This window comes from Colius striatus, chromosome 20, assembly GCF_028858725.1.
Source record: "Colius striatus isolate bColStr4 chromosome 20, bColStr4.1.hap1, whole genome shotgun sequence".
Taxonomy (NCBI): Eukaryota; Metazoa; Chordata; class Aves; order Coliiformes; family Coliidae; genus Colius; species Colius striatus.
This window is the reverse complement of record NC_084778.1, coordinates 7,433,344-7,446,710: the sequence shown is the minus strand read 5'-3', so window position 1 is coordinate 7,446,710 and position 13,367 is coordinate 7,433,344. Positions and strand designations below refer to the sequence as shown.

At 46.5% G+C, this 13,367-nt stretch overlaps 1 protein-coding gene across 7 annotated transcripts in view; it reads left to right on the top strand.

Moving 5' to 3' along the window:
- Positions 1-10,738: 10,738 nt before the first annotated feature.
- Positions 10,739-13,367, top strand: part of CUX1 (cut like homeobox 1) — a 270,926-nt gene continuing 268,297 nt past the window's right edge. For all 7 annotated transcript variants that reach the window (XM_062012619.1, XM_062012617.1, XM_062012620.1 and 4 more), the window contains exon 1: positions 10,739-10,863. In XM_062012619.1, coding sequence (XP_061868603.1) covers positions 10,801-10,863 — 63 coding nt within the window. In that variant the 5' untranslated portion in view covers positions 10,739-10,800. The remainder of the gene's footprint in view (positions 10,864-13,367) is intronic.

The window sequence follows — 13,367 nt, the reverse complement described above, 5'->3', positions numbered from 1 at the left end:
AAACAAAAGGATGAAGTGTCAGCCCTCATTTTTCATTTTTGGGCTCTTATCAGTTTGTATCAATTTAAGCCCTTTAAAAGTACGTAATTTCTTTGACTTATTTTTTTTCCCCTCTAGGAACTGAAAATTATTCTGCTTTGAGGTCTGGAACCTGCCATACAATAAACACTACTTAATTGGGACATGCTTAATAGGGATGGCCACTTTAATGGGACATCTCCTAGGGAACCTATTTATGTTAATGAGACTGAATGACAATGACTGTTTCTTAAGTGGGGCAACAAAAAGAAAAACTTGCACTTAACAGGGATGCACTCAGCTGTTACTAGTTTGTAAAGTGTTTAACCAGGTGCTAAATGGGTCTAAAATTCTGGGCTTCCATCCTTTAATTAAAAAATGGAAAATTAGAACATTTACATCATGATGAAATGTAGTGTTATTATTTGTACAGTGGCATTTACTGCAAAGCTGTTTTCAACTACGGCAGAGAAAGAAGTTCTGTTCTCCAAAGAGCTTAAAGAGCTTAAATAACCCTTTCCTCCAAGCATGGAACTACCTGTAGATTGCATTTATTCAGATATTCTTTGCAAAAGCTAGAAATAAGGCCCGTCTGTCGTAATTCTGAATCCTGTCTTTTACCATCTCATCCCAAATCTTTCCACTTCTGTAGTTTGAATAAAAAGATGGAAGCAAAAAAAATAAAATATAAGAAAGCTTCTTAATTCTAAGGGATTCTAAGATCCCTAAGAATAGATGTCTGAAAACCTCCAGGAGCCTCCAAAAGCCTGTAAGCCATTTTGGGGGTTATTCTCATCTTGAAGATCTTTTGTGATCTGTGGTTTCCTCTGAAAATTTGTATATGTTTCAGGGGGGAACAAGAGACCATGTTAAGACGTTGTCATAAAACCAAAAATCCTGTCTTAGATGACAGCTATATAAATTCGGGGACTCTCCCAGGCAAACCAAGACATCTGATTATGCCATTGTATCCTATTTGGCAAAGGAGAGAGTGAAGGAAAGTGATAGACATGAGGGGCAGATGGAGATTGCCTAATGTGTCTGTTCTTTTCTTCGCTGCCTTTTCAATTTAAGAATGTAGCAAAATAGCAGCTGCTCATAATTTCATGAATCAAGAAGTATGTAAATTTCAGCTACAAAATTTGTTGCATAGTTAGACACACACACACACACACACACAAAGAAGGGGGAAAAAAAGAAAAAAGATCTTGCTTGCATCTACAACTTTCTTAAGCTTGCATGCAAATTTAGCTTTCAGGCCTGGTTCTCCTCTCGGTCATGAGTGAATCATGAGTGGATCAATTGATCTGTGGTGATTACATAGGGTAAATGTTGTGGGATAATAGTGCTTTAAGGGTTCGTCTAGTTTCTGTTGCCCTAATGATAGCATGGAAGGATGAGCTTGGCAAGAAAGGCTCCTCTCATGCCCCTGAGCTACCATAGGAGCTTTGTGCCCTACCTCTGCCTCTAGACTACAGATGGAGGTGAGCAAGAAAAGGGTTGTGATAGTGAACATCTCCACAAGCATAAAAGGTAGAGCTGTGAACAGCTACCTGAGGATGCTGACAACCACTACACACCAAAACGGAAATCACACTCCTCGTATTTCAATCCCTAGCAGCCCCTGAATTAAAAGATGGAAAAAGTGACTTGAAACATATCATCCAAATGTATGAAACACTGCTCAGAAGGCGCTGGGGATCAGGGCCTCCATATCCTATACAGCTGGTTCTAGTTTTCAGACAAGATTTACTAAACACATGTAAACCGTGCGTATCTGTTTGAATACTTTTTGTGCAAATAACTTCCTCTGTGGTCAAGCTGTTCCTCTCAGATCCAGGCTACAGATTTGTGCTTTATACTCACCACTTTTTTTACCCTTGGATTTCCACCAGTATCATTTCACACTCAGAGTATGAAACTGTGAAGAAGGGAGCTGCGCTTGGCAGGAAGAGTCGGGAGAATTTACAGTGCAAAACACCAAGCAAACTCATGATAAAGGGCAGAAATCATCCCTGGCTTAGCTCCATCCAAGTCAGTGGCCCAGATCCTGAGCAGCTATAAACACGCACAATGCTATATATTTCATAGGAGCTGCAACTGTTTGTATCATTTGGCCCAACAGCCTCTTCTACAAACACAACATTTCACCAGTTCCGGTGGGGTTTCTCCTGATTTACACCCCCTGAGTGAGCAAGCAGAGCAATGGTTTTTCTTCACCAATTAAAACTGCCCCACAATTGTATCTGCTGAGTGTCATGAATTCAAACTTTAAACACAAAGCAACAGCTGAAACGGAATATAAAGAAGCAGGAGGGCAGAGTTTTATGATCGATGTTTTATTGGAATCATATAAAAAAGAAAAGCATTTCACATATTTCATGGAGGTATTTTATGTGCAAATTTAATATGAATCCTCTTCTTGTTAAACTCTTACGTGATCTATGTACTTGAGTATATAAAACACAGTATAGGACAACTATGAACAAGTTTATTAAAACAGCTCGGGCTCCTGTTGACATCACCAACCACACAAGTGCTTGCTCAGGGTTGGTGTGATCTTATCAGTCTCTCCTTATATTTCAGGTTACCTACTTGTTCGTTTCCCCTATATATCTTTCATTGTTACAAGAATTCAACTCATGGGCAGATCTCTAAGATAAATCTGCTTGTCTGTTTTGGGAATATGGCTCTAGTTCTAATTTTGCAGACTTCGTTCAGGCAATACTCCCTTTGACTTCAGGGATTTTTGCCTGAGTAATCCTTTCAGAATTGGACTCTTCGTGTTTTTCATTTACTTAACAACTTGGCATTACATCTGTAAAATATTACTCCAGCAATGTAAAATATCAAATTAGATTTATGCATTAATCTAATCTATATACGAAGCTTGATAGTCAGTTCTGTACACTGCATTATTGCAATTCCAGGCATTCTGTGTCATTTCACAATTATTCTGATGATGTAAGAGAAATAAAAAGTAATGTTTATAGATCAAATTTGATAGCCCATCTATATGAAAAGAAAGTCTGAAATTTTAAACAAGATTGGAAATAAATTCCCACTTTCAGACAAACCAGGCAAAGGTTTCTTTATCAAGCAGGACTGAAGCAGAGCACACACACACACACACACAAGCTAGTCTCAAATAATCAACAAAACAATGAGCTATTAAAAAGGAAAAAGCAGGTCCAAATAAATACCTGAGCTGCAATGTATTCTCTAAAAATCCTTGAAAAAGACAAACAAGCAATTGTTTCTTCTCTGCGTGACAGTTGCAGTCTGAAAAGTAAAAAACTACTCTTTCATACATGTTCATGAACTGCATTCATAAACACTTCACAGAACTAAATTATATTTGTTTCCTCTAGGTTGGCTGCCCTTGAACATTTTTCTCCTTCTTGCAGTTTTTTAATTTTTAAACCATAATCCTTTCATGAAAGCAGGTCTTATGCATATGGCCCCGATTCAGCAGCCAGCCCCATGCAGCAGGGCATTTAAGAACATGTTAAAGTTTTGTACGTGCTTTGGTATATTTAAAAACTGGATACTTGGAGACAACCCACCAACATGTTACTCTTACATCTTAAACCCATTTACTTCTCTTTATGAATGCTTTCAATTTGTTTTATTCTTGTTGGGCCAAATCCAGCTTGTTATTTACAAAAATGAACAACAAGATTAATAGGCTATGGTCTGCACTAGCCTACACCCCTGGATATTCATAGTGATCCCATCAATTCCCATATAATTTCTTTGGATTCATGTCAGGTTAAAGCCCCGATCCAGGATAATGCCAAGCAGATGCAAACAAGGGCCAGCTTATAAATGTGGAGAAACAAAGTCAGAGTAAGACTGGATTTCTTTATTCCAAAGGAGAGGTAATGTTTAAATATAAAAAGTTATATGGATTTTTTTCTCCTCTATTTGGCAATCCATCACCACCCAAACACCAAATAGGAAGTGATGCAATGCCAGGGGGGAAAATATCAATTTATTTCATACATGTTACTGCAGAAAGGCTGGATTGATATGCTATCCCAAGCACTTTGTTTCACTTGTGTGTGTCATGACAGGCACTCGCTATGCTCTCTTCAAACAAGAGGTTCTCCACACTGAAATATTCCCTGTGGGATGCTACATCAGTTTTGCCAGTATACGGCAGCTGCAGTGAACTTACGGCTTTGCTAAGGGTGTCTTATTTTCTTCCTTTCTGCATTAATCCAGAATTACTGTTTCTCCTACCCTAGTATTCAAATGCAACAACCCCAAACACAGTTGTGTTTGCAGAAAATCATGGTTGTGCTAAGTCAGTCACAGTTGTGTTTCTAAGAAAAGCTGTGCTTCCCAAAATGAAATCTCACACTCATTATCGGAAGAAAAACCACCTCAAACATTCCAATCATCAGCGATTACAATACAGTCAGCTTCCTGGTTGCCCTGCTAGCTCCAGAAAGCACTGCAGCTCTGTGCTCATGAGTTTGTTTGACAGCAGTGCAAGAGGCAGGCGAGTCAGCCTGTCTCAGCATCTCCCCATCTCCACACACACCTGTCTCTCCGTCCCCAAACATCCGTCTGCCTCTCCTCTCCCGTCCTGGCATGTTGCAACAGGGCCCAGGCGCAGATGCCTCTCCCCTCGGCACCCACATACTGGAGCTGGCTGGGCTGAGGTGGGGCTGAGCCATCCTGGAGACAGCTGTCATCTCTGGGGGACCCTCTGCGAGAGATGTGACCACCATGGGGTGGTGACAGACCAGGACAAGGGGACCAAAAAGCCCAGCTGGAGGAAAGGAGCAGAGGAATGTTTCTTCTTCCCTCCCTACGTGAAGTGTTTGTGATTGGAAAGTGAAAGAAAAACCTCTTTTCTCTTTCTTTTTCCAAGATATCTTCAGCTTTGCACTCACTTGCTTTATAGGTTCATCTGGAAGAAAATGAAAGGGAAGCCTTTGAGATGCTTTATTTATGTATTCCCTCCATCTCCTTCTTGCAGCTTCCCTGTTCTGCAACCTGTGAGATGCAAGTGCCTGACAGTCACCGTGAGATTTTATCTCTTGGTGACCACTGGTATTTTAGAGAATGGAGAAACTGGGGGAAGATTCAGTGAATTGTTTCATGTCACGAAAAGCCCTGAGACAGCAGCTGAATGCAGCTCCCAACCCCAGCTACAGTCACTAAACCAGCTCTCCTGCCACGAGGGGAGCGGCAAAAAGTGGAATATAATCATCCCAGTTGAGGTTCAGAAAACAAATAAGGATTTCAACTAATAAGGCTGGTTTCAGCTTCTTAATCTTAAGTAATATGTGAAATGTAGGACTTGAAGATTCTTCAGAAACTGGGAGAAATGCCTGGCTGGGACAGTTGGTGGGGAAAGCACAGACAAAACAGATCTCTGAGCCGGGAGGGAGAGATGTGATGAGCAAGAACCTGAACTGGGGAAGTGGCTGCAGAATTGGGTGTGAGATTCACGATAGGAAAAGCAAGAGTTAAATATCACAAAAAACCTGATGTGCAATCAACAAAAATCAAAACCCTAACAGAAACCAGTGAAAGGTAAAAAAATAAGTGCAAGGTTCCAAGTGAGAAAAAAGGTGGGAATTTTGCCTAGGAACATAACCTACTAACGTCTCCTAACCCCTGTAAAGGACAAAGATAAACACCCAAATGAACAGAACAGCATAAGACAGAGAGAAAAGTGCTAGAGGGAGCATGAGCCCTGCCCAGCCAAAAAAGGACTCCACATGCCTCCCGTGCAGTAAAACAAGAGCTCTGATAGCATTCCTGAACATGGGATAAAGGACAATAAGACAAGTGCTTACAAATTAAAACTGGTGTGAACCACACACTTAAAGAAATTTAGTATAAAGCTGTTATTCACTGCCAGCTACGGAGAGCAGATAATCTGATAGGTCCTCTTCTTCTCTAATTCTTTTGATTGCCCACGGGTATTGTTATTACTTGTGTTGGTCAAAACACGACCATGCATCTGGATAGAATATAGTGTAGGAAAAGCAGCTAGTGACAGAAACGTTGTAAATATATTCAGTCTGGGAAGGCTGACTCAATTTCTTAGGCACAGTGATATATTTGGGTTTTTGGGGTCTAGAGTAGCTCCTGCTGTACTTGGCAGAGAATTCCACTACAGTGTCATCACATGTTTTGTTGGTATGGGTTAATCCACAAATCCTCAAAGAAGACCTATTGTGGGTTAAGCTGGAAACTTACAAACGTCTTCAGAGCTAAACACCAAGTAACCACACCACCCAAATTTGCTTTGCTTTTAATTGTGGCTGTTTTCCCTGCCCTCTATGAGAATTGCTTTCTTCTCTTCCACCTACCAGTGTGTATCTGTGGCTACGCAGTAGTCACAGGATCTCATCTCATGCTTAGATTGTGTATGCCACTGCCTACATGCTTTGTGCTAAAACTTTCACAAATTACCTGAGAATGTGGGAATTGCCACGTGGGTTGAGAACAAGAGTCCACCCAGCTGAGTCTCCTATTTCTGACAGTGAACAGGAGGTGAAACACTAGGAAAGAGTGAGCAGGCACACTGAATACTTCTGCTTAGTACTCTCCCAGCTTCTAACCATTTTCTGCTCAGGGGGTTTCCTGAGCTTGTACACATCATTGTGTCCACATCACTGGCCAAATCCTCTAGCAATTTATATGCTGTAAAACCTCTGGCAACTACAACAGATATAAATTAAGCAGAATTGGAGTCATTGACAATAATTAGGGGGGAAAAAAAAAATCTGTGATTTGGAAGACATATATGAGTTTTGATCTTAATTTGGGCTAAATCTCCCAGCAGCATAAATTATCTGTCTGTTTGGCTGCTTATGTTCTCTGCCATTTCCTATGGAGTATCACTGTGCACAGTGTAATAAGGATAGATGGAGCACAACTTGCTTTGCTATCAAATCCAGATTAAAAGTGAGCAGAATGACACTTGCACAGTGGAGAGGAATGGGATTTTAGAAAGAGGCACTCCTGTTCAGTGGCCACAGGAATGCGGAGCCAGGCAGCCAGGGACAAGAAGCAATTGCAGAAAACGCAAAGAGGAGAGCCATGAAAGTGAGGAGAGAATGGGCTGGACAAGGAGCAGACAGGGGTATACATAAGGCTCTACAGGAACTGTTTTGTGGGAACTAATGGAAATTTGGCAGTCAGTTTAAGTAAAAAAGAGAAGAAAAAACCCACAAGAATCCATAGAGAAGAGACTCAAACTTACAGCCACGCTGGGAGAAGCAGTACCTTATCTTTCAGTGTCCTGACCAAGGAAATAAGCTAGATTCACTAAGGCACATAGAAGCCTAAGTCCAGTGCTTAAAATTGGACTCATGGTCCAAAACATCTTAATGAATGCAGACTGCTGCCCAGAGGAGCAGCTCTGACAATGAATTGTTTCTGACAAGTTTGGGACCCTTGGAGTAAAGGTCCATTTCCTTCAGTGCTCTGGACGATGAAATGTGAAGCATAAGAAGACCAACTGTCACTGAAAGCCCAATGTGCAAATGTCTTAATTAAATATCTGTGTTAGTGTCATTTTATGACACAGTGACATTAATAGGAAAAAAGTTTTAATGAGATATTTGCCTAATTCCTAAAATAAGATGTGTGACTGTACCTGGGAGAAAACTAAAAAGAAATCTGTACAAGTATTTTGGATGCAGCAGTACTCAGGTACTGTTGGTTACTGCCATCATTTTACATTTAAACTTCAAACTCACTGTACTTACTTTTTCAGTACTCTATTAGTGCATGTTGAAAGAAGTTAGCATTTACACAGATCAAATCTAACCTTAAGGAAACCTCCCTCAAATGAACAGATGAGACTGATTTCTCAATACAACAATCCAAGGAAGCTTTATTCTAACCATCTTCTTGCCAGGTGCACCAATTTTTCCAAGGTCCTTCTTCCATCTTACATAGGTACATTTCAGTAGGAAGACAAAGCAAATTATCTCTTGCTCCAAGGAGCTCTATACCCTGCAGGATCTTTGTAGAATCCAGCCTGAAGAAATACAGCACTTTGAGAAAACAGAGCTGTCAAGCAAGATTTCCTTGGGCTGGCTGCCACACAAAATGGCAAATAAGGGGCTTGATCCTGCACGAAGACAAGAGGAACTATAGGTGCTCGGCGTTTGTCTCCCGGCAGAGTTGAGGCTTCTCAGCTCAATCTTCCTAAAATCCATTGTACTGTTTACACTTATTCAGAATTACATAGCTAAAAGAGCCACAGAGCTTTTATTTCAAATTTGCAATAACGTGACAAGATGGAACTTATGCAAAAAAAGACTACAATAATGTAAAAAATATCATAAAATATTATTTCTATCAGGATACATTTGTTACCCCATATGACAATCATTCATATTTCTTGACAGATATAAACCTCCGCTTAACACATTAGTATCATAAATATTACCAGATATAACGCTGTAATTTAATACCTACCAAATGTATTTTAAAATATTACTCAATTTAAAACTTTGGATTTTAACCAGATGTGTTTCCAGAGAAATGATTCAGGTCAGATGCTTTTTTTCTTTTCCTTTTTCTGTGCGTGTGTGTTCAAAGTGCAGTGTTACTATGTGATTTATTGTACTATGACTGTATGCCCCGAACCTAAAACAGCACCACGATACTTCATCCTTGAGGCTTACACACCTGCAGTCCAAACTAACAAGAGAAAACATCTCCATGGCACGGCAGGAGTCTTTGAAATGTCTTTTTGCAGTTGCCTGGACACAGAACAGACTGGTAGAACAGGGAGGCAGCGGAGAAAGGGTGAAGACAGGAACTCCAGCCTCTTTCATCTAGAAAGGGGGGACCATGGGGAGATTAGAGGAAAGGATTTTGATTAGATCACTGGAATGTGAAATGATGCTTCCCAGGATTAAAATCCTATTTTAGAGCTACCAAACCGGTTACGTTGTTAGTCAGAATTTGGAGGCTCGCGCAGCTCCATCCCCGCAGACGGCTGTCGCTCAGCAGCACCCGACACCCACTCGCCGGAGCAGGGAGGACCCCGGCTACGCACCCCAGTCCACCCCACCATCACCTCAGCCACAGACACACAGCCACCATCCCAGGAAAGAGCCGTCCTCCCTCAAATCATGGCACTTCTGGAGGGAAGGAGGCTTCCTTTTCAAAAGGCATCCCTGGGGCCAGCCCCACCACTGCTGCATGAGCCATGATGTGGAGGCGTGTGGATTTCAGTCTCGTTGAGTGCCCAAATCTAGTTCACCAGGTGAAGGCCTGACATTTTCCTACCTAAATGCCATTAGTTTTATTCCCAGTACAGCCAACTAACTATCTGAAGGTCTGTAGCTGTTGGGCTGATCATTATGTGGAACCCATTAACATAAAACCCGCCATCGCAATTAGTATCTTTGTAAGCAGCAGCCTCAGCAAAAAGTGGAAATGGAGGCTGAAATAATAGTGCTCCTCCAAACAACGATGGCAGCAGATTGGGAAATAATCTGTAGCAATTGCTCTGCTGCTGTCTCTTGCTGTAACTTCTTAAAAGATAGAGCCATTTTCAAGTAGTCAACCCCACTGACTTGAGTGAGCACTAAATTCACTTGATGATCAACTACAATTTGAGGGAAGAAAAATATCTACAAGTCACTCACCCAGAAGAAGATATATTTTCTTTTAACAGATGAAGTGCAAAACAAGGAAAGCTGCATTTGGAAAAAAATACCATGCAGCTTATCGATTTCAAAGGGGACAGGTGCAGACTGTGTTTCTGTCCATTTCCCAGTAAGGAAATACGAAATGCTTTCTTGAGGAGGGGGGGGCAAGGTATTTGCAGAGTGTTTGTGAACGTTGGTTTGTTTTGTTAAGAGATGAGCCTGGTAAAATGTGCTTTTCAGGAAGGGAACAAGGAAAATGTTCGTATTTATAGCAACATTATTGTTTAGAACAAAATAAGTTATTTCATCCTTTTAATCTCCGTTTCTATGGATATCCTGCGTGGAGCCAGGATCTGATTTTCAACCTTCACGCGAGCCGTTCCCTCCAAGGCAGTGGTCAGTGGCACTACCCCGATGAGTAAGTGCCTGTCTACATTTCAATAAATCCCTTTTAAAGCCGTATTTGTACCGCCCCGGACACAGTGAATCAGGCTGCCTTGAATGCACTTTTTCATTGTTGTTTCCCCTAAACTCTCTCCACTTATCTAATTTTAGACCGCAGGCTCTCCGAGAGGGCCGACAACCTTCCCGGCGTGGTCGGGAACCATTTGCTCGCCATCCCCCCGCACCCGCGGGGGATCCGCGCACGGTGCCGGGGGCTCCGCGGACACTGTGCATCGTCGTTCCCCCCGCTCCCGTTTTCCGCCCCCGCGCTGCCCGGCCGCCCCCCGCGGTGCTCCGCAGAGCCACCCCCTCCCCGCCCCGCCCGCCCCGCCGCCCCCGCGCTGCCCGGCCGTGACGCGGGTCCCTGCCGCGCCGTGCCCCCCTCCCCCGCCCCCGGGCCGGCGCACGCCGTGTGTGTGTGTGCGAGGCGCTGGGGGGCGGCCGACCTGTCAGCGCGCGGGCGCGGCGCCCCCTCCCCGCCCCGCGAGCGCACGGGCTGAGTCCGTGTTCCGGGCGGGCGCGGGCTCCAGGCCGGGATTTGGGCGCTCCCTGCCCGCCTCCCTCCCCCTTGCCCCCCCGCCCCTCCTCCCCCCTCCCGGCTCCCTCCCTCCCTCCCTCCCTCCCCCTCCCTCCCGGCTCCTGAACTCCAGCCCCTCTCTCTCTATCAGCCGCTCACTCTGTCTCAATATGTCTCAAGATGGCGGCCAATGTGGGATCGATGTTTCAATATTGGAAGCGCTTTGATTTACAGCAGCTGCAGGTCAGGCTCCCCCGCTCGCCGCACCGGCCGGGCCGCGCCGCCGGACCCCCCCCCCTCTTCCCTTCTCCGCCTTCCCTCGGGCCCGGCCTCCCCCTCCTCCTCCCGCTGCCGGCCCGCGCCGCCTAAAGGGAACCCCCCGCTCCGCCCGGCCGCGGCGCTCCGCTCCCTCCGCCCCCCCCCCCTCCCCGCCATTGATCACCGGCCCCATCGGAAATTGATCCTCTTTGTTCAATTCATCGATCAGCCCAAGATGGCGCCGGAGCCGGCGCTGCCGGGGCCGCCACCGCTTCGCCCGCTCCGTCCCGGGCTGCTCTCTTCCCCGCTTCCCGTTCCCCCCCGGCAGCCGGGGCCGCGCGGGGCGGCGGGCGGCGGCGGCGCTGCCGGCGGTTGCTCCTCTCTCCCGCTCTGCCTGCCTCCCTCCCCGCCGCCTGCTCCTTCCCGCCGCCGCTTCCCCGCCGCCTTTTCTCCCCGGGAGCCGGGGAAAGTTTACCGAGTGCTGGGACTTTGTGTGGGGGCGCAGGCAGCCGGCCGGGCTCGGCGTGCAGGCGCGGAGCGGCGGGGGCTGGGGGCGCTGTGGTGCCGGCCAGGCGGGCGCTCCCCCGCCGCTGCCCGGCCGCCGCCGCCGCCTCGCCTCGCCGCGGGGTGCCGGCCCCCCGCCTCCCCGTCGCCGCCGGGCAGGGGGCTCCGGCCCGCCGCGCTCCCGCCGCCCTGCGAGCGCCGCGGCCCGCTGGCACCACACCGGGGAGGAAGCGGGCGGGAGGGAGCCGCCGGTGGCACGGGGCGGAGGAGGGGCGGGAAGCGAGGGATGGAGACGCGGCGGGGTCCCGCGGGGCGGCCTGGGGCGAGCGCCGGCCTCGCCCGGTCCGGCCCCGGAGGGGTGGCGCGGTTGTGCGGGGGGGGTGTGCGGGAGGGCAAGGGCAGCGCCAGCGCCAGCCGGGGTGGCTTCCGCCGGTGAGGGGCCGGCAGGACACGGGGACGTCCCGCCCGGCGGGCCATGGCCGGCAGCGGCGGGGCATCTCCCCGCGGCGGCGGCAGGAGGGCTCGCTTACATAATTCACGGGCTCTCCAGCCTCTCCTGCTGTCCAGGATCTGACAGATGAGTGGAATATTGATGCTTTACTGTGCTGGCTCATAACAGCCTTGAAGTCCTGTTTTCTCCGAGGGAAAGTCCTCGCAAACCAGCTTCCCTTCACCCTTTGGGTGCGTGCCCCGAGGAAATTGCAGATCCACTATTTAATGTAATTGCTTGGGTATAGATAAGGCCAGGGCGGGTGGAGGGGGGGAAGGTTGTCAAGCGATGAATTGGTGCTACTCCCGCCGCTGAATGGGATTGCAACATGCGTGTTTCTCCCCGTTGATTGGCGCAGGAAGGCGCTGCCCTGCCTCTTCGAGCCCTCAGCTGCCTCCCGTTTAAATAAATTGGCTCGAAAGCCGCTGGCTGCCCACCCTGGCCCCCTCCGAGGCGGGCGCGGTGGTGCCCGGCCGGAGCCCTGCGGCAGGCGGAGGCATGGTGCGTTGATGGTAGGCAGTGCCGCGGCCCCGTTGGAGGTGAGGGGATGCTGGCGGGGGGGCCGGGGAGCGGGACCCGGCGCCCGCCGCCCTCCCCTCATCGGGGCTTGCAGAGGGGCGAGCAAGCGGGAGGGATGCTAAAAAAAACTAAAACCGACCAACCCCGGCAACCCCCGAAACGGGAAGTGCTACATAGGGTCTGTAGTAGGAGGCTGGTCCCTTCTGACTTTCAGGTGCATTAGGAGGTGGGGTAAAGTAGCGTTTTGTTTTAGGCTTTTCATTCCTTCCCCCTCCTTTCGTGTTTTATTGTTTCTTTTAAAGGCTTTGGATTAAGGTAGACTTGGCTGAACTTTGCTAACTTGAAAGAGTTCTTAATAGTGACCCAGAATACCTACAGGAATACAGAAAATGAGATCCAGATGTAGAATTGTATAAAATAAAATGGATTAAATTAAGATGTAGTTAAACGAGGTCTGACATCTTTAATTGTGGGCTCTTGCTTTTGCCTCTGTGTATGTGTAGTTGTACTTGCTTAGCGTAGGAAAATAAACACTCCGAACGTCACTGCTGTGGTGTTACATTTAACGGCAAAGAAGTCTTAAATACTTCCTATGAAAATAAAGCCTTCAGAAATGCTTATTGATTAAAACATATTATGCTAAAGTATCTATCATGTAAATTAAATTCTGAAATGTAATGAACGCAGCCAAATGGCGTTTTGATAGATTGTTCTCTTCTGTTTTTAGTAAAAAATAGCTCACTTTTATCATAATTTAATTTGTGTGCATACCATAAAACCTGTTGTGGAGTATCGCTGTACAAACCTTAATCTTGTTTTTGCAGACTAAACGTGACAGTCTGACTCAGACAGCTTGTAGGTTCTCCTTTGAAGCGTTCTGGTAACTCTAGCCTAAAGTTGTTTGAACAATATTCATTACCTACTTTTGAGGGCTTGTGATTATTTATCCCTGTTGCGGATTGAGGCTTTTCACCTT